This window comes from Coccidioides posadasii, chromosome 3 (genome assembly GCF_018416015.2).
Source record: "Coccidioides posadasii str. Silveira chromosome 3, complete sequence".
Lineage (NCBI taxonomy): Eukaryota > Fungi > Ascomycota > Eurotiomycetes > Onygenales > Onygenaceae > Coccidioides > Coccidioides posadasii.
Window position 1 is genome coordinate 1,504,339 of NC_089409.1, and position 18,654 is coordinate 1,522,992.

An 18,654-nucleotide genomic window follows, 5' to 3' on the forward strand; every position below is an offset into this window, starting at 1 on the left:
TTTCATGGTTAATGTAACTCCACCGTCCCCGAGATCCACCTTCGCTGAACCCCTGAACTGCTGTGGCATTGGCTGAAAAAGCCCCGAGGATCTCACTGTCCACAAAACATTACGGAGCACAGGGTATCAACTTAAATAATGTTGCTGCGAACAAAAGCTGGTCGCAGTTAATTATCACCCAGAATGGGATTGATTATTATATGGTTCGCGCCAACTTCCTGCGCGAATGCGGAGCTGACATGGGTGTTTCGAATGGCGGTTCCTGGTGAGTGATTTTGCTTTGCTGAACACAGCGCAAAGTCCTGCCCCAGTAATAATTTCGAGAGACTCAAAAGGGCTGGCTTCTTCCAGTACGCTAGCAGGTACCCGTAGTGTGTTGATAGTATTGTGAGCATTAAGGTCCCCTGAAACATGAGCTGGAATTACCGCCACATGCCTAGAGCTCTGAGGGAGAACCAAAATGCCGGTCTCTTGACGGGATTGACACATTGGCAGTGATGACAAGACAAAGAAAAGAAAATTGTGCATAACTAAAGCCGGAAATGGCCTCTTTGTGTGCTACTTTCAGGGGTTTCTTGAGATGGTGAGAGAATGGGCAACAGCATCGTGTGCACCCTTCACTGTACAAAAGTAGCCTCAAAATAGATGTGCTGGACAGGGAAGAAAAGCAAAGTTTTGACTGTGTTACTTCGTCCGTGGTTACTGTAGCTTATGCCGTGGCGTATGGAAAAATCAAAGCTGTTTTTTTGATATTTGATTGCAACTGACTCCCTCAGACTTGGCTGATTCGCACCACATTAACTACTCCGTGCTGCTGCCAGTTACCTGCAAGCAACCTGAAGAATTAATTACGTTCCTACAGGGGAAGAGACGGTGCCCAAGAAGACCGGCTCCTCGAACATTGGACTGCTCTTCTGGCCGATAAAACCGATCATTTTCGGGTTGCAGGGCACTTCCGGTGGGGAAAGGTTCTCTCGACTCAGACCAACTTTGATAGCTCACCCCAATTCAAGTACGGAGTCCTCCGTAGAAACCCGCTTTTCCCCAAGATGAAGGCGATCTCCTCTTGGAACAACGACAAGATAAATATATATCTACGTAATTGTTGGCTCCGGACGGGGATTGATCGCCAAGGCGCATCCGGGCCAGGCGGGTCGGCGGGTTTGGACTGCGCGAAACGCGTCCACTCACTCCGACTTTACATAGTTTATCGTTGCAAGCATGCCGCTTCGTCTTCTTCTCCCTCGATCTCACTTCTGCTGAACCGTTCAATTAGCACTCCTCAACTCCTCAAATGAGGTAAATTGACAACAGCCACTCACAATGCCCTCAGTAACTAGAATCAAAACCGAAAAACCCCCGACGCGTCCTCCGATCGGAAGTCCAACACCGACGGATGCCCTGGATGAAAGAATATATCAGCGAAAGACAGAAAACCCCAGCTTGTCTTGGGAGCAAATCAGAACGGTGCAGAAACCTTTTGGCTTTTACAACCTTATCCGGCTACGCTAACCACTGTTTGCAGAAATGGTTTCCCCAATTAAGACATTGGGAGATGCGAAAGAGGCTTTATGTTGGTTTTGCGTGAACGGAATGGATGATCTTGTCTTACGTGTACGTCTATAAAAAATGAGAGATGCACGACTTGGAGGACCGTCTGTACGCATTGCTACCCCTTGGAGCTATTTGCGCTGTATCGATTGACCGTTGAACAGAATTCTTCGGCCGTGAAGCGCCAGCGTTCGGAAGAGCGTTCTGACGACGAGGATGATAATCAGCCATCCAAGAAAAGCCGCACTGGTTGTGACGACTCCAAGAACGGTATAAACAAATATGATGTCTCGTCACCTTCTAGATCGCTAAAACTTACGGTGGGCTTTGGTTGTCCCCCCATCTCTATGTCAAGACGACAGCTGATAGCAAAAATGGCAGCGGGCGAGCACCACTCCTAATTTGACACAGAAGCAGCTATCTAGCGGAATGGTTCTCCGTCGGCCTGCTGAGAATTCACACTCAAATCCTTCCTCGTCAAATAGCACCAGTCAGCAAAGCTCTTTCTCTACTACACACCGAACCGCAGCACAATCCAGCAGGTCCTCGAGCGCAGCGCCAGTCCCACCAAAGCCCATTCCAACTGCTGCCTCCATCCCACCCAATGGAAACACGGATAACAACGGCTGTGACTCACACACCCACAGCCATCCCGATGTCCTCTCTGAAGCCCGACTACAGGGTCTAACTGACAAGGACTGGCTATATATCTTATCCCGAGCACAGGCCTATTCCGGTGAAAAATTGCGCGCTGATAACCTCGTTGCCAAAGAACGCGAAGCGCATATGCGCCTCGAATTCCTCGAAACACATCTCGCAGAAACCAAGAGAGAGCGCGACAAGCTAATACACCAATTCGCATCGGCGTTCGCAGCCTCTCCGGGGTCCAGCAGGGCCGTCGATTCTCATTTGAAAACCGAGAGGGTGCTCGACGAGCTTATCGAGCATGCTGTGGAAGTAAAATCTATCTTCGACAAGTTATGGATGACTAGCAAGGTATACATAGCGCAGAAGGTGTGGAAGTCAGCAGAGTTGGAGGCGCTGGCGCTAAAGGGTAGCACGGTCCTTACGAAAATTGACAGAATCATTAAAGAACAAGAGGCAAGGGGGAAGAGTACCTGTGGTTTGTTTGGATGCTAATATGGGATTGCAACTTATGCATTTGTGTTCTGCGGAGTGGCTATTTGAAATTACCAAAGATATCTTAACCCAGAGCTAAGGGAACCTTTTCTCTCCCCCGTCACCTAGCCGACGGGCTGACCCAAGAGTATATGGCTGGTATAATTGGGTGGTGACTTCGGGCTGGGGTGATTATAGATTTGCACGGAGTGCTCACAAAATGGATCAGCATAGTTGCACCGTATGAAATTGAAGTGTCAAAATTATTCCTTCTTTGCCAGCTAGTTTCAACTACCCATAGGCCAGTGCTGTCAAGCTCGGCGAACCTTAAACTGGAGTTGTCACATCCCTGCTCCTGGCTCAGGGAATAAATCTGCCCCCCTGTATGGGGCTCTATGGATTTATTTATTCATATTCAATGCCACTCTTGCTGGTGCATACCGCATTGCCCGGGTGAAGTAATTCCAGCTTCATATTGCCATCTATCAATACGTCTTCACCCGTCATGCCATACATAGATGTATCGGTAGCTCTATTATTTCTCTATGTATCACTGTTATGACCGGCTTCTTTGGTGTATAAATATGACTCGATAGGCATTTCTGGAGGATTCCTTTTTCTACACCAGCATCGTTCTCGATATCGTCTTTGAAAAGTCACCCAGACTTACCGGTACCGCTTAACCACATATCATCAGGCCACAGTGAGAACCAGTGCTAATCATGCCCGAAGAAACTTTCAAAGTCAACAGCACATTCTTCAAAGCTCCCCCGGAGATACAGCCTGGGTATTTTTATAGAATCTATACAGCCCGCGGATCTTACAAATACCTTCACGCAGACGATCCTACGCCCCGTGGGCCCGATTCAAAAGGCGAGAATCTGGATTTCAAGGCCATCCCCAAGGGCAATTGGATCGTGGGCAGCCTCCAGCCCAGCCGGAAGAGCCAGGGAAAGTTCAGCCTGGGTGCGACCAGCACAACGCCGCTCAAGGGGATCGAGAGAACCTGGCATCAAAAAAGGGTTGACATCCAAGATTTGCAGGAGTCCAGGTATGTTCACCTTGATGAGGATGAAGATCTTATATTTGATAATCTCTGGCGCCTCTACTCGATGCCTCATATCCATCAGGACAGAGCTATCGGCAAAGCCATTTCTGTTCCACATGTTGCGTACTTTGCATACTTCCCCGATGTTGTGAAGTTGCTTCAGCGGGAGTCAGATATGTACCGGACCATCCAAGGGCAGGGTATCGGGGATGAGTTTCTGGGTTACATCACAGAGAGTCAGAGCAGGATCATTGGGATTCTTGTTGGATGCAAAGGATCCGAATCCGACTTTGATCAGGATATACCGGGGGCAGAGGACATTGGAGCATGCCAGTCGGTACTTCAAAACTGCATAGACTTGGTATTTCACTCGGCACGGTGTGGCCGGAGTCATTCTGGATCCGCAACAACAAAACCACCATCAGCAGCTTTGCCACTTGCGTTCGGGATGCAAATGTCCAGGCTATGGAACGCGAGATGAAGAGCGTCGAGCGTGCGTTCGCGGACCCATTGGACGTGAGGAATTTGAGCAAGGAGTTGAGAGAACAAGTTGAAGCTATTTTTCGGCGGCACGGCGCGCTGCACCAAGTTGTTATTTTCCAGGCGTTCAAGAACGGGATTATCACAGTTACGGCACAGGACCATAAGACACTCCTGGCAGAAAGCCTAGTGCGATGTGTTGAAACACTTTGACACTGACCGAACTGCGTTATTTAAGTTGTTAGCTAGCTTAGAATCAAAAGAAAAGCCCCAAGTTTGACGCTGAGTATCTGTCGTCTATCGTAGAGGGTCGATCCCATAAATACCATCTTTCGAAATGTTGAAGTACAGTGAAGATGATACATTTCTCGTTGAAGTACGGAGTACTCCGTAACAGGAATGCAACTCTATGGAGAAGGAGGATCCGCAACATGAGAATGAGACCTGTCGCAGTCTCTGTAAAAGCCATGTCCTCGGGTAGAGTGTTTCATGCAGACGCGAGGAGCCAGTCAGAGCAGACCAGGTTTCAACGATCATCATGATTCATGACATGCAGAAAAAATGGAGCCACGCACGGGCCAAGACTAGATTGCTCGTTTTCTCCGAGAACTACAGTAGGGGAGTGTGCAAGAAACGGAAATTTGCACATGCCAGCAGACCAGTTCTTAAGTGCTTTCCACATGGTCGAGTTGTTGGGCGTGAACCCGAGCAGTCCCGTATGCGAGTTAGCGCGTGATGCAAGGCAGCCCAAAGTAAGCTTGGCAATTCCGACTGTTTTGCTGTCTAACATCTGGCAGCAAGAGTCTGGACGTCATGACCGGCACACTTGATTGACGGGTATTGACTTATTCTCAAATTCCGAATTCGACAACAAAACAAAGCATCATCAGCTGCACGGAGTCCTCCAGACTATCATACATACCTTCTCCGGGAAAATTCTGTGGCTATTCCAGAAGCGGCTAGCGGTGCAGAGCGTGACGTCACGGCTGGGGCTCTCGGCAGTTTAAGCTTAACCATTGGCCGGGGACCGCTGGATCACGTGGGGCCCGCCAGCCCTGAAAATTACCCACTGTCGCCCGTTACCGTCACGAACAACCCCGTCTGCGCCGGGCCGCGCCGATTACTTCATTGTTTTGTCACCGAATTTCACCATCCGCCCCTTTATCGATAAGCGACACTATATTTTAAGTCCCCTCGCCCGCTTCCTTTTCGTCCCGTCATCACCCCCTTCACTGCAATTCTATTGACCACGCTGCCGCTCTTTCTGAGGTACGTCTCTTCCTCAGCCGAATTCTTGACTTCAGTGTGCTGAATGATCAGCCTTATGGACTTTAGACCACTTCATCTTTTGCACCGCATCTTTCTCTACGAATTTGCTCCCCCGCCCGGATAGCCCGTCCTGTATCCTAAACGAGAACAACGCTCCTCTGGCATCGAATAGCGCCTGCATCTCGTCTATATACACCATTTCCCTCCATTCGGTCCCCTGGCTGAAAACAATCGTTCTTCGGCCCTCAGAGCCAGCTTCGGTAAACCTACGAGATCGAGTCGACTGCCTTCCCCATCATGCTCGACCATCGTCGTGCTCACGAGAGCAAGAAGACCGTCTCTCGAAAATCGGCCAAGCGAGATGCCGATCGTTTGACTTCCCTGATTTATTCGTCACCCTCCGCTATATCTGCCTCTCGACAGAACTCCCGCGACGTTTCTCGGAACGCTTCGCGAGACGGGTCTCGTAATGTTTCCCGTGATATCTCTCGAGTTCAATCCCGTGTCCAATCCCGGGTTGTTTCTCGAGACGCATCTATTAGTCCAAGTAGAGACCAGTCGGATGATGAATATGAAACGAGCAGCGAGAGTGGAACCTGTCCTAGGTATGCTCCGCACCCGTATTCGTTCCTTGTGTGTGTTTTTATCGACATCAACTGACGTGTGTGACTCTTTAGTACCGCTTCATGGGACGAACGTGGGTACGAAGATTTTGAAGCCGGAATAAAACAAGACAGACCCTTAGCTACTGTTGTGAACGACCTTATTGACCGGAAACACAACTCCCTCCAGGCTCGAGAAGAAAATCTGGCCGCCTACGGGCGCATTCTGGCGCGCCACTACGCGGCAGATGAGATGGAACATAATGTGGGAACTCTTTTGACGGCTTTCTTGCAAAGTATCAAGCAGGAATCGACAGAAAAGGAGACAATTCTAGCGTTGAAGGCGATAGCGCTTACGGCGGTAACGACGTTGAGCGGTGCCGTGTACGACAAGACAGGCTCGGTTGTTCGACGGAAGATAGCCGGCTCTTCGTCTCTTGCGATCAAATCAGCTGCGATACGCTGTTTGGGTGCGTCTGCGTTCTTCGGCGGTGCATCCGAAGATGAACTGTTGGACGAGATGGAATTTTTGATGGAAATTATCATGTCAGACGGCCACTTTATTGAAACTCCAGACGATCCGGAAATCGTCACGGCAGCTCTGCAGGAATGGGGCCTCCTTGCAACCGGAGTCGATGACTTGGAACATCTCAGCGAAGACGCAATGGAGACCTTTGCGGATCAGCTCGACAGCACCGAGCCTGAGGTACAAACTGCAGCAGGGCAAAACATCGCACTCCTCTACGAGAAAAGCTTCTCTCCCCAAGAAGAGGACGAAGAAATCGACGAGTCAGAATATGATCTACAGATCTCCCACGATGATATCTCCCAGGATGATTACCGTGACGACAACGGCGCGCTGCTCGTACAGCGCTACAAGCCGTATCACAACACACCTGCCATCGAAGGGAAGATCCAGGACCTTGCCAAAATATCCGGTCGTCACATTAGCAAGAAATCCAAGCGCACCCTCCACATGCACTTTGACGCTATCCTTACGACCATTGAAAACCCGCGTCACGGTCCGCGATTCAGACAGTCCATCGACCACGAGAAGAGCGAGTCCTACGGCACCCGTGCTGGGCTAAAATTCCACCGCTTCGCACCCTTAAATCTCAACAGATGGTGGAAATGGTGCAGAATGGCTGCGCTGCAGAGGCTGTTGGCAGGCGGCATTGTTGAACATTATCGCGCGAAGAGCAGAGCCATTGTCGAGTATCTACCGGGGCTATCCATGGATGCCCCCGAGAAAGGAAGACGAAGACGTGGGAAGGATCGAAGGAAGGTGGGAGAGTCGAGTGGCAGAGGTGGAGAGATGGGAATGCTATACGATACCTTGCACGGTTAAAATCTCTTTTTTGGTGGGTTCGGTGATTAAGTTATGGCTTCTGCGTCAGTTTGCTTGCGATATTCGGTTTGGGTTGGCGAGAGAAGGCTATGAAAATTTCGTGTTTGACATTTTGGATAGAGGGGCTTTTGCATCTAATAAGTTTATGCATGAAGAAAAATGTTGGGAGGGTTTCTACTCGCTCAGGAGAATTACTATTGCATTGTTTTACTTACAGCCATCAGAGTGCAAAAAGTTCCAAAACACAACGGACATTGACTATGATGTTTATATACACACCTCTTAAAGTCTTCAGTCTGAATACACTAATATTATGATCAACCCAATTCTTATACTATCGATTGATTTATCCATGACATAAAACCGGGAGAAGAAGAAAGTAGCTCCTATCCTTTCGAAACCCTAAACACCTATGAAAGAAGCTAAAGGACGAGAGAGTAATACCATGAAGTTTTTCCCCATAGAAATACACGTAAGAAAACAAAAAAGCTGTCTTGATTTTCATCTTCGTCCCTTCTTTCCGGCCAACACATTCGCATACATCGTCTTGAATCCGTTGCATAACGCCATCATGTCTGGATATGGGTTCCGTTGCAATTCGTATCCCTGGGGAATCACTTTTACTGGCCAGCTGTTCATTGACGCATTTTGGCCCGCCTTGAAGCACAGGTGGAAGTAGCCCGGGTGTTTGGGGTCGATGCAAAAGGCGTAGGCAGAACGAGTAGGGTTGGCGGTTGTGTATGTTGTTAACCAACGTTCTATAAAGAGGAATCGGTTAGCGTGAGGATAAATAACGAAATGTAAATACCCACCTGTAGCCTCTTTTGAGCCGGACTGATATTTCTCATGGATTGTCATATCATCCACCTTTCTTGCCATGGCCTTGACATGATTGACAATCAACTCGTCAAGATCGCTGTACGAATACTTCCCGCCAATTTTGAGAATTTTGCCGACGGAGAACTCGTTTTCTTTGTCAAGTTCTAACACATCAATATGCTGGTATACTCCATCTGAGACCTTCCATGTCACTGCGAGATGGTCAGGGCCCTTAGACGAAGGTCGAATGACTGCGTCTCCACGACTTTGCGAAGCGAGGAATTCCTCAGCCTGAGGACCATTGAATGGGCGGAAAAGCGGATGCTTAATAACTCTGAGTGTACGAGTGCTCGTCTTAGTCTCCTCCTTCATTGCTTCTTGATCTTGGTGCTCTTGCTTGTCATCCCATTCATCGCGCATATGATCGAATTCGCGGCGATACGGCCTAATGACCTGGTCTTCGCGGAGAGATGCGTTGGCAATGAAAGCTTTGCGGTTCAAGTAGAGCAGTTTCGCAGGGACAGTTTGGTGAATGGAATATAGACTTCGGACGGGGATATCATATCGGTCGGTGAGCTCCATCTCGGGTATGAGGACATCAACTCCACAGTCAAGTTTGCCGTCGATGTGGTCATCGGTTATTCGTTTGATAGTGACAGGTACAACCATGCCTTCAGCCAAGGTGTCCGCAGTCTCGCCGGTAAACATTGTAAAGATGGCATCTGTGCTAAGGAAGACGAATTGCTTTCGTAATTCCTCATAAGGCTGCTGTAATTCAGCACGTATAGTCTCAAGAGTAGCGCGTTTTCTCTGGTTAAGATTCTTTTCGAGTTGCTCGGCATACTCTTCCAGAATAAGGTCGTTGACTTTTTCTTGAGCATCCTCCTTAACGAGCTTTCTAACGATAGCGCCGGGACCGTTCTCATCTGTCTCCGCTTTGATATCTTCTTCATCGAGTTCGAGCGCATCGGCGGCCATCTTGCGACCAATATCATAGTCTTCTGGATGAACACGAGTATTGTCCAAATAATCAGTGTCGGGATCGGCCGTGTCGTAGTCGATGTAGAGAAAACTGGCACAATTGTTCCATACTTTCACGCCCATTGCAGGATACTGCGCGTTGACTCCTAGTAACTCCATGCGGTTATTCACAACACCACCGTTCATGTTGATGATTTTCAGCAACTGGGAGGCCTTTCGAGGGCCGAGACCGCTCACATAAGTGAGAAGGTTGGCGGTAGCCGGATCATTGACAGCTTCATTGATATCCACACCACATAAGTTCACCATATCAACCAAAGCACTTTCGAGTTGCTTCAAGAGCTTCTCCTGAGAGATAAGTTGCTGGCCTGGTTTGAATTGAATAGACACTATGTCCCGTCCTAACGAAGCGTACTCTTTCATTGGATTCTGTAGATATTTGGCGAGAGAAACGCAGTAGATGGTCAATGGGTGAAGACCGGGGTGCTCTGATCTGGCCTTGTCGCTGGTATGATATAGTCTTGCCACTTCGTCGTTCACTATGACTACTTCGAGAGGATCGCTAACTTCATCATCATTATCGTTGGTATATGGCGAGCTGCGGAGATTCTTTGCATCTATGAGCTCTGCGAGTTGCTTGTAAAGTTTGCGGGTTTCTGGAGACATCCCGGAAATGCCAATCACATCAGGTTTGCGCCGTTCGACGAGATCTATGAGAGAGTTCACGTCTCTACCGTCTGAAATCATGCGGTCTGGATCACCAAGAGTGAGGTCGGTAAATTTGCCGTTTTCCAAGACTCGGCCATCCTCTTCAACCCACGCCCAGTATATTGGGTCTTTGCCAATGATACCAGCACCGGCTGATAAAGTGAGGACACGGGGAATAGTGCCAAGGATCATGCCTTTAGGCTTGTACGGAGCTTGATCGAGTCGTAAGGAGAAAGCTTCTCGGCATTCCTTAGCGACGTGGTTCTCACATTCAGTCTTGATATTTTCCTTGACTCCGCGACTCATGATCTTGTCGAGCCGTGCAAGTGCCATGTCAAGCACTTCCTTTCTCGCTTTGTTCCAGGCATCGGCTACTTCACTGAAGTTGTCGGATTGGATATCACGATAGAGTCGTCTCTTATAATTATCAAAATTTTGGAACCGAACGTTGACGTCCACCAAGCCTTCTTCTTCCGCTTTCAGCATGCGCAGGAATAATTCTGGTCGGCGTGCAATGTCACTCAGTTGCTGATTTCGCAAATACTTAAATTCGTAATAAGGGTGATGTTCATCAATCTTTTTTAGGCCCTTTTCAGTCCTGAAACAATCGATAACGCCATTCATATAGAAGGCTCGTCTTAATTCCTTCCTTACTTTTGGGCTCATTATCAACTGTTCTGCAAACATTGTCTTGGCAGCCTTGAGCGCGTGTAAACCGTTTGCAAAGTGAGTGTCAAGGAGCCCGTCCGCCATATCTTCGGGTAGCTCAGTGGGGTCATCAATATGATGTCTCTTTGCTTCCTTCATAGCGTTTTGGGCAAATCCGTCTGGTGTAATTCCGAACGCACGAACAAGACCGTAAGCCTTGCTATTGCGGATACGCTCATAGAAAGTTTTGGTCGCGGCTTTTCGGCGTTGATGAACGGCCCCATTCTCTCCATTTCCATTCACCATCGCAACATCTTTAAGTTCGGATGAGTACTCAAAATAGATATAATCCTGGAGGTCCTGAAGTTCCTCCATGGTCACCGCAGCAGGTAACATCTGCTCAAACACTTCGTCTTTGACGTTTGCGACGTTCTTAAGGTTGTCATAGGTCCGCTGAAGGATGTTCCTCTTGTCAACAAGTGCGCGGAACTTTAGGTCATACTCGAAGATATCCCACAGATCAGTCATGTTTAAGAGTTTCTCTGCTCTAATAACGTAGTCCTGCCCATCGGGATTGGGTGCGCTAGGGGACATTGGAACCTTTGCCGCATGAATCAAGTAATCCTTGCGATGTTGAAAGATGAACGGCACTTCCCAGTCATCAGTAACCATAAATTCAAGGACCTTGACAATAGCTCTCTGGAATGGCTCGCGTAAGTCTGGTTCCAGGCGCTTTTTCAGTAACATAAGATTTGAAATCCATATGGCTTCTTCCTTAAATTGTTCTTCGCTCAGGATGACGTGCTTATAAGGCTTTCTTGCTATCTGGTAGCGCTCGGGTTCGTCACTAAAGCGGATCTCGTTGTCTTCCTCCGTCATCATCTTTTCAGCGAGTTGTGATGGCTCAAAAACATCTTTTAGGTCCAGTGGCTTTTCTTCATCCCCACGTTCTTCTTCATCTTCATCTTCTTCCATTTCAAGGGCGAAGAGATAATCGGTTCCATCACCGAAAGCAGCACGCATATCCTCGAGGGCAGCTTCATCGAGGCCAGTCGCCTCCGTAACAGCAAGTCCAGAGATTCCTTTTTTAACTGGGCGAGCGATCTCTTCGTCTTCCCGCATGCGCTCGCGCTCTTCGTCGGAAAACACATCCTCTTCGATGAAATCATCGAGGTCATCGTGAAGCCCCCTTCTATCTCGGGCACCCATCCGATATCGGTCGATCTCATCCTCCTCTTCGTCGGAGTTGAATATATCGTTGATTCCCTGAGACACCGCACGGTCTCGATCACCTTTATGCCCGCGCTTCAGCCGCTTAAATTTCGACTGTAGGGATGAAAACGCGTATCGTCAGCCAACGTTGAACAAGCAAAGCAATCTCCATTGTGCAGGAGCCATTTACCTCATAAGAAACAGGAGGTTCAAAGTCCGGGTTATTCTCCCCGATAAGATAGATATCTTCCTCGTCCAGGTCCTCATCCTCGAGTGCACGCTCTTCACGGCGTCGCTTTTTCTTTTCTCGTCGTCTTTCAGACGTCTCTTCCTCTTCTTCGTCTTCGTCGACAATGAAACCCTCGCGAACCTGGAGCCATTAGAAATTATTCTATCTGAGGATGATGTTCAGTTGATAAGGCTTACAGCACGAGCGGCGTCTTCATCTTCGTCTTCATCCTCCTCACTGGAATCGTCATAGTGGCCATTTCGATCGGCAGTGCCTCTAGCTACTTCACCGGTCTCCTCGTCGTAGTCTTCATCATTTTCCTCATCGTCCAACAAGGCCTCATTCTCTAAAAGCTCGGCGGCGCTCATTGCGTTGGGTCTAAATGCCGCCACCAAGTCAAACAAACAAGAATGGGTGTCGCACTCCTTTGAAGCAGTGAAAGCAAAGGAAATCGACAGAAAGTGAGCTTGATCGGGGAGAATGGGGGAAGAGGGTTAAAAAAAAAATTCCCTGCCTCCCATAGTCCTCTCCTTGCGGCCGCCCATCAGCTCAAGTCGGCGTCGTGAGTGCTGAAATCGAGCTAGTCCTCAACAGGCCTAGCTCCCCCTCTGCTGTGGCGAGTTAAATCACGTGAATATATACGTAGCTTAGTCACATATGTGCTTATATAATACATTTTGTTTAAACTATCTTGGTATATATCACGTGTTGCAACCCGTCTGGAGCGATCGCGGCAGTGTTGCCTTTTTCGGCCACTGGATGCGACGATAAAAGTCGGGATGATAGTTTGGTGGGCAAAGAATGTTGCTTGTACCAAACTTGCCTTAAAAGTTTAAGAGCCCAATAGGCTGACTGGCACACTCCGTAGACATGACAAGGCAAATGTATGACGATGGAGTAATATGGAGGATGATACGGAGTACTTCGTAAAAGAGTATGAGCTACCGCGTGGTCGTGTTTGACTTTCGGGCGTCCAACGGTTTAGGGGAGGTTTCAGGCCATGGGATTGGCATGGAAGAACAGCCAACAGGAACCCATACGTACATCAATTATCGCAAAGAACCAACTCGAAATGGAACGTAGAAGGTGACTTAACTTATGTGTCGATGTCTGGTCACTCTGTTCTTCTTAGAGCTGCCAATCATTCCCTTAGCCAGTGTTGGCTCCTGTTTCCTGCTCGTTTCTCCATTTGTTCGTCTCACATTTCTATCCAATCTCAGGCAGATTCTCACTTCGTCGCTGAACCCACCCGGATTGCCAACTTGAGAATCCCTGGCATTTAGGCGCTGCATGGGTTCAATACACGCTTTAGCTCAAGCGAACTATTATTATTGCCATTCACTACTCCGTAGTTAGCGCCTTGTGCTAAATTCTCTGAACCTTGCAGAAGTCCAGTCCAATAACCAGTCCAGTCCAACCCCTCTCTCCATGCCAAACTCGCTCGCCGTGTTGTCGACCGCCAACGACCAGTTTTTGTTCAATGCTTGAGCCTTCTGGAATCTTATTTCCGGTCGACGAATGGCCTAAGTTCTCGAGAGTTTTTCTAAATTTGTGAAAATCGTCCACCCGCCCCCGATTTCAGCCCGCAGGTGTCCGGATCTGGAATCTCACAGGCGATCTTCGATATTCCGCTAAATAGGACTCTCCCGGAAAATTCGCCCTCGAAAGGAACAAAAGTAAAAAAAAAAAAAAAAAAAAAAATTTCTCTCAACAACTTACTTTCAATAAATATCTTTGGCGATTCTTCTCCCTTCCCACTGCGTGTCTCTTCCCGATATCCCGTCCACAGACCACCATGGCGGACGCCTTCAAAGCCCGAACGCTAAAACGGAAGAATGTTAAAGGTCTCGCACTTAATGCCGCAGCATCGAAACTGGGATCAAAACCGTCCGATGGGGACGCACAAATCCCCGGAGCGATTGGGAATACTGACAGCAACCGCACGGACACCCTTGAGATTGGATTGGAGTTTCAACTTGATCTGCGGAGTGAAGACCTAATGGTCCTGAAGGAGCTTGGGGCTGGCAATGGAGGAACAGTTAGCAAAGTGATGCATGCTTCCACAAAAGTAATCATGGCTAGAAAAGTACGTCCTTTCTCGCCCACTGCCGTAGACTTGTTCCTCAGAGCTAATCCGCGATTCTTGCTGTCCTAGATCATCCGGGTTGATGCTAAAGAGAAGGTCAGAAAGCAAATATTGAGGGAGCTGCAAGTCGGCCGTCACTGTGACTCTCCTTATATCGTTACGTTCTATGGTGCGTTCACAAACGAGGCTCGGGATATTGTGCTGTGTATGGAGTACATGGATGGTGGGTATGTTGAAAGCCGGTTATGCGTTGCACATCTATTCATTTGTTTGGGGCCTGACATCTCTATCACAGTTCTCTCGATCGCATTTCGAAGGATTTTGGACCTGTTCGGGTTGATGTTCTAGGAAAGATCGCGGAGTCAATCTTCGCCGGCCTTGTCTATCTATACGAAGCACACCGTATCATGCATAGGGACATTAAGCCATCTAATGTTCTCGTTAATTCTAGAGGACATATTAAACTCTGCGACTTTGGCGTTGCAACGGAAACTGTCAACTCTGTGGCGGACACATTCGTTGGCACTTCGACCTACATGGCCCCTGAGCGGATTCAGGGGGAGGCCTACTCCGTGCGATCCGACGTATGGAGCGCCGGACTAACGATTATGGAACTAGCAGTTGGTCGTTTCCCATTTGACTCGTCAGATACAGCTGCCGGAGACAGGGCTAGTGCTGGCCCGATGGGCATTCTGGACCTGTTACAACAGATAGTCCATGAGCCCGCCCCAAAGCTTCCAAAAAGCGATGCCTTCCCCGCGATTCTAGACGAATTTGTTGCTAAATGTTTGCTTAAGAAACCAGGAGAACGACCAACTCCACGTGAACTTTTTGTAAGATCTCTATGCACCATTTATCCACTTTCTCATGGCTAACCTCGTCAACGCAAGGACCACGATGCTTTCATCCAAGCTGCCAAGAGAACTCCAGTTAACCTCCGAGAATGGGCCATTAGCATGATGGACAGGCACAATAGAAAGTCCTACCTGGCGCCACCAGCCCCTCGAGCGATCAACCGGGACGGGTCAAGAGACTCCGTATCTGAGTCGAGATCTCAACAGCAGCCGGATCCTCATTCCCACCCAACTCCTACCTCTGGGGAAATTCCCTTGAATTACTCGCATGAACCATATATTCAACGCGACGAACAAACACCTCGCGCAAGCAACCCCTCTCCAACTCTCGGCCTCGAGCACCTCAGTATCAACAACCATAGCCAACCCCAAGTAAATGGCCAGGCTGGGTGGCCTAGAAGATCTCCATATACGCCTGGTCATCATTCCAATACCAACTCACCTCAGACGTTCACGTCGCCACGGGCTGCTCCGTCACCTCGTCACCCATCGCCTAGAAATCCCCCACAGTCCGCCGGCCTGCCACTACGGACTGGCCCTCCATCCAATGGGCAAATGCCTCCTCCTCCACCAGCCTCTAGTGGGCTAGGTCCGTGGTCACGGAGTCAGGGTAATCGGGCTTGAGCTGGCATTGAATATTTGAGTTATCGTACAGTTTCCAAGTATACGTGATTGTCAAGAGCTCTCTCCTCCGATATGTTGTTATCTCAGTTCTAATCTCGTACCGTCTACAAGCTTATGTTCCTTTCAGTCTAGCGTCTGTTTATGGATGGCTTTCACCGTCTCTCTTTTATCTCTTTATCTCCATTTTTATATGCATATCAAGGCGTTGCACCGCATTGATAACGTTTCTTGCGATTTTCACAGCTTTCGAACCTTTTTCCCCTTTCCGTCTCAACGGAAAATAAGACACGTTTTTGGCGTTGTTGATGTTTTTGGAATGTATTTTTCGACTATATTGAATAACTATGTGCTTGCGATCTCATTGAATTGTCGCCTTTTTTTTTCTCCCCACCCCCGTTTTCTCCGCTTCCCTAGAGAAAATATGATCGATCCCACGACCAACACTTCGGTTTATTCTGCACAGGAATTGGTTTCGCGGTGCTGAGAAAATGGGATGAATTTGGCTCATTACTTTGGCCTCTACCATTCCGGGCCGACGATGTTATATTTTGGGACCCGTACTCTCTCCTTTTGACCTTTCATATAAATTTGGGTATTGGGACTAAGGAGGCGATTAGTAGCTAATATCATAATGGTTTTGATAGAGTGTGTATCAAGGCCATGCCACACTTGAGCATTGGGAGTCCTAGGATCATGGCTTGAACGCCTTATATTTAGCAAGGGAATTAGGTTACTGTATTCTTTGGATCGGGATAGGTGCTAATCTTCCCCTGCCCTCCATCCCTCCCAAAAAGGAAAAAAAAAAAAAAAAAATGAGAAAAAAAAAAAAGGTAAACACCAAAAGGATGCAACTTAAGGAGTGACGGGTTGATACAGGAAAATGTGGAGGTTTATCAGTGAAGCTGACAAAAATACTGTATTGCGGTGAACAGAGCTAAGCCTAAAGAAGGAATAAATCTGGATTCTGTAATTAATTTTTATTGCGGATTTGAGAGATTTGAAGGATTTGGAAGCTCTGTGGCTCTCGCTCGCTGCTGGAGCTCGTTGCATGGCGGGGTGTTAGGTAATCCAACTAGCACCTCGCTCACGTGACCCACATAGATTAGCCGAGATTCCCCTTTAGGTAGCTTAGTGGATGACAAGCATACAAGTCCTCCATCAGATATGACGCAACGTTCATGAACTTGGGCGGAAACTGCAACACGAGCGTCATATATTATGTGTGTGTGTATATCATATTTTTCATAGGCCTTATGCAGTCAGAGACTATGAAGGCTACGCTATCTGTCCAACTAGTTACAGGCATGTGTCCTCCTCAATGTGGGGACTTCAGTTAAGTCATTCCATTTAACTAAGCTCAAACTGCACATGATTCCCAGGGGAGGCCATGCCAGGCCTCTTACAACTCATGTCATTCTCCTGATTGGAGCCATGCCCCAAGGGAAAATCCTCAAAATCTTGAGTGTAACTGACACATCTTGACATTTGCAAACCAATAGAAAGCACATGATTAAGTGGATCATTTTGTAAACCACACAGGCCCAGTACATCTCATACCTAACTCATGTACTCCGTATATTTCTGATCTATAACAACCAATTATAACTGCCAACAAGATAGCACCCGTTCTCCTAGGGGATGGGATCCCCCATGGTAAAGATTTCTTTTTGGTTGAGGTGAGATTCAAACTCGCAACCTTCTGTTCAGTGTGGTCGACTCCCCAATCAACAGAACACCTACTTCAGAAGGATTCCAGGCTGGCCCTTTACCACTCGGCCAACCACCCCACCGTCATATATTATATGAGCAGCGCGCTCCAAGAAGTGCTTTCCTTCCTTTTGCCCCTCAGTCCAGGAGGCAGTAATGTGAGAATATACATCAGTCGTGGGAACAAATATACGCATTGCTTACGATGATTAAACTACGTCCCGAGATTGACGAAGAAAATACCCGATATGTGAACGGCGGCGCTCCCCCGCAGCCGTTTCTGGTGATGCTCCCGCCAAAAGAGTCTTTGCCGACCATCCGAACCGAACGGCTTTGTCTCCGGCCGGTAACGCTTGATGATGCACAGGCACTTTGGGATGCAAGGTCGAAAACGTCGGAGTGGCTGTACGTTGCTACCTGTCGTCGCTTACCTTGAGGGATCGATGTTTAACCAAACCCGTTAACTAATTTTTCTGGGGTCAATTTAGTTCGCCGTATACGTCCAGTGACGAGATGTACCAGTGGCTGAATAGAAAGACGTTCACGGAACCTGCAGCTGCGGTAGGACTCATGTTTCAATTTGTGATAGTGCTGGGACAGAATCCTGCGGGGAAAGTGATTGGATGTCTGGGCATGAACACCGTGTATCCAGTGCCGAATATTGGATATTGGGTGGGCGAGGAATATGGGGGGATGGGGTACATGTCAGAGGCGCTGGCTGGCCTCATGGCTATGTGGTGGACATTCCCGAGGCGCAAAGGGGTGTCTGACGAGGAGAAGAGGAGGGAGGGATGGGATGGTAATGAGAGGGTGTTTGCAACTGTGAATAAGAGGAACCTGCCAAGTCTCAGGGTGCTGGAAAAGAACGGGTTTCGGGTGTATCTCGATAAGACAATGGCCGATGGGGAGGTGCTGTGCTGCGCAGCGGCGGAGCGACCGGAGTTGTCATGCGACATGGAGCAAAGCTATACGGGGAAGAAAGGTTATTCCGTTTCCGCCGGGCTTTTAAGTTGAACCGAATCGGATAAATTAGTCAGAAATTACGCCCTTAGTAATGGTATTTACGGAGTACAGCCTTGTGGCCTCCACCTGCGATCAACAGTATGCAGCTTGTGCCGAAGGCAGTGTAAAAAGCTCTTGATCTGGGTGTTTTGTCAGATATCTGCTTGTTTGCGAAGAGTATGTGGACCGGCGTCAAGCAGATCGCATTCCTGCTGCTTGGACGGACTTTCCTTAGAGCAAGGGCTGGCCAGCATTTCTTTAAAATCCGCGACGTTGTATCAAGCAAACAGTGCAAACACTTTCACGTGGGGGGCCGGGGAGCCTCGGTCAGTGTGATGCACGACTTCTACAAGGAGCAGCTCCACCT

At 48.4% G+C, this 18,654-nt stretch overlaps 7 protein-coding genes across 7 annotated transcripts; 6 read left to right on the plus strand and 1 right to left on the minus strand.

The window, feature by feature from the left end:
- The first annotated feature begins 1,524 nt into the window (after positions 1-1,524).
- D8B26_005446 (uncharacterized protein) lies at positions 1,525-2,784 on the plus strand. Its single transcript, XM_066124879.1, has 3 exons — positions 1,525-1,659; positions 1,716-1,871; positions 1,933-2,784. The coding sequence occupies exons 1-3, from the start codon at positions 1,630-1,632 to the stop codon at positions 2,689-2,691; spliced, it is 945 nt and encodes a 314-aa protein (XP_065980960.1). The 5' UTR covers positions 1,525-1,629; the 3' UTR covers positions 2,692-2,784.
- A 608-nt stretch (positions 2,785-3,392) lies between these two features.
- Positions 3,393-4,411, plus strand: D8B26_005447 (uncharacterized protein; the record flags this gene model as incomplete). The annotated part of the gene is made up of 2 exons (XM_066124880.1): positions 3,393-4,055; positions 4,109-4,411. 2 exons carry the CDS (start codon positions 3,393-3,395, stop codon positions 4,409-4,411), a joined length of 966 nt encoding a protein of 321 aa, XP_065980961.1.
- A 1,007-nt stretch (positions 4,412-5,418) lies between these two features.
- Positions 5,419-7,699, plus strand: D8B26_005448 (uncharacterized protein). The gene is made up of 2 exons (XM_003066425.2): positions 5,419-6,072; positions 6,145-7,699. The coding sequence occupies exons 1-2, from the start codon at positions 5,765-5,767 to the stop codon at positions 7,415-7,417; spliced, it is 1,581 nt and encodes a 526-aa protein (XP_003066471.1). The 5' UTR covers positions 5,419-5,764; the 3' UTR covers positions 7,418-7,699.
- An 81-nt stretch (positions 7,700-7,780) lies between these two features.
- On the minus strand, positions 7,781-12,420 carry SPT6 (Transcription elongation factor spt6). The gene is made up of 4 exons (XM_003066424.2): positions 12,212-12,420; positions 11,976-12,155; positions 8,230-11,899; positions 7,781-8,175 (listed from the first exon to the last, which is right to left on the minus strand). The coding sequence occupies exons 1-4, from the start codon at positions 12,380-12,382 to the stop codon at positions 7,919-7,921; spliced, it is 4,278 nt and encodes a 1,425-aa protein (XP_003066470.1). The 5' UTR covers positions 12,383-12,420; the 3' UTR covers positions 7,781-7,918.
- A 1,389-nt stretch (positions 12,421-13,809) lies between these two features.
- On the plus strand, positions 13,810-15,578 carry STE7 (MAP kinase kinase (MEK); the record flags this gene model as incomplete). Its single annotated transcript, XM_003066423.2, has 4 exons — positions 13,810-14,100; positions 14,170-14,327; positions 14,396-14,933; positions 14,991-15,578. The coding sequence occupies 4 exons, from the start codon at positions 13,810-13,812 to the stop codon at positions 15,576-15,578; spliced, it is 1,575 nt and encodes a 524-aa protein (XP_003066469.2).
- A 145-nt stretch (positions 15,579-15,723) lies between these two features.
- Positions 15,724-16,069, plus strand: D8B26_005451 (uncharacterized protein; the record flags this gene model as incomplete). The annotated part of the gene is made up of 1 exon (XM_066124881.1): positions 15,724-16,069. One exon carries the CDS (start codon positions 15,724-15,726, stop codon positions 16,060-16,062), a length of 339 nt encoding a protein of 112 aa, XP_065980962.1. The 3' UTR covers positions 16,063-16,069.
- Positions 16,070-17,199: 1,130 nt separating this feature from the next.
- On the plus strand, positions 17,200-18,478 carry D8B26_005452 (uncharacterized protein). The gene is made up of 2 exons (XM_003066422.2): positions 17,200-17,690; positions 17,774-18,478. Exons 1-2 carry the CDS (start codon positions 17,491-17,493, stop codon positions 18,297-18,299), a joined length of 726 nt encoding a protein of 241 aa, XP_003066468.1. The 5' UTR covers positions 17,200-17,490; the 3' UTR covers positions 18,300-18,478.
- The last annotated feature ends 176 nt before the right edge of the window (positions 18,479-18,654 follow it).

Coding starts and splice junctions, on each gene's coding strand:
- D8B26_005446 (XM_066124879.1), top strand. CDS start 1,630: ATGAGAGATGCACGACTTGGAGGACCGTCT. Junction 1,660..1,715: donor CACGACTTGGAGGACCGTCT/GTACGCATTGCT, acceptor ACCGTTGAACAG/AATTCTTCGGCCGTGAAGCG. Junction 1,872..1,932: donor CTAGATCGCTAAAACTTACG/GTGGGCTTTGGT, acceptor CAAAAATGGCAG/CGGGCGAGCACCACTCCTAA.
- D8B26_005448 (XM_003066425.2), top strand. CDS start 5,765: ATGCTCGACCATCGTCGTGCTCACGAGAGCAAGAAGACCGTCTCTCGA. Junction 6,073..6,144: donor GAGAGTGGAACCTGTCCTAG/GTATGCTCCGCA, acceptor GTGACTCTTTAG/TACCGCTTCATGGGACGAAC.
- SPT6 (XM_003066424.2), bottom strand. CDS start 12,382: ATGAGCGCCGCCGAGCTTTTAGAGAATGAGGCCTTGTTGGACGATGAG. Junction 12,156..12,211: donor ATGAAGACGCCGCTCGTGCT/GTAAGCCTTATC, acceptor TAATGGCTCCAG/GTTCGCGAGGGTTTCATTGT. Junction 8,176..8,229: donor CGGCTCAAAAGAGGCTACAG/GTGGGTATTTAC, acceptor TCCTCTTTATAG/AACGTTGGTTAACAACATAC.
- D8B26_005452 (XM_003066422.2), top strand. CDS start 17,491: ATGATTAAACTACGTCCCGAGATTGACGAAGAAAATACCCGATATGTG. Junction 17,691..17,773: donor TCGAAAACGTCGGAGTGGCT/GTACGTTGCTAC, acceptor GGGTCAATTTAG/TTCGCCGTATACGTCCAGTG.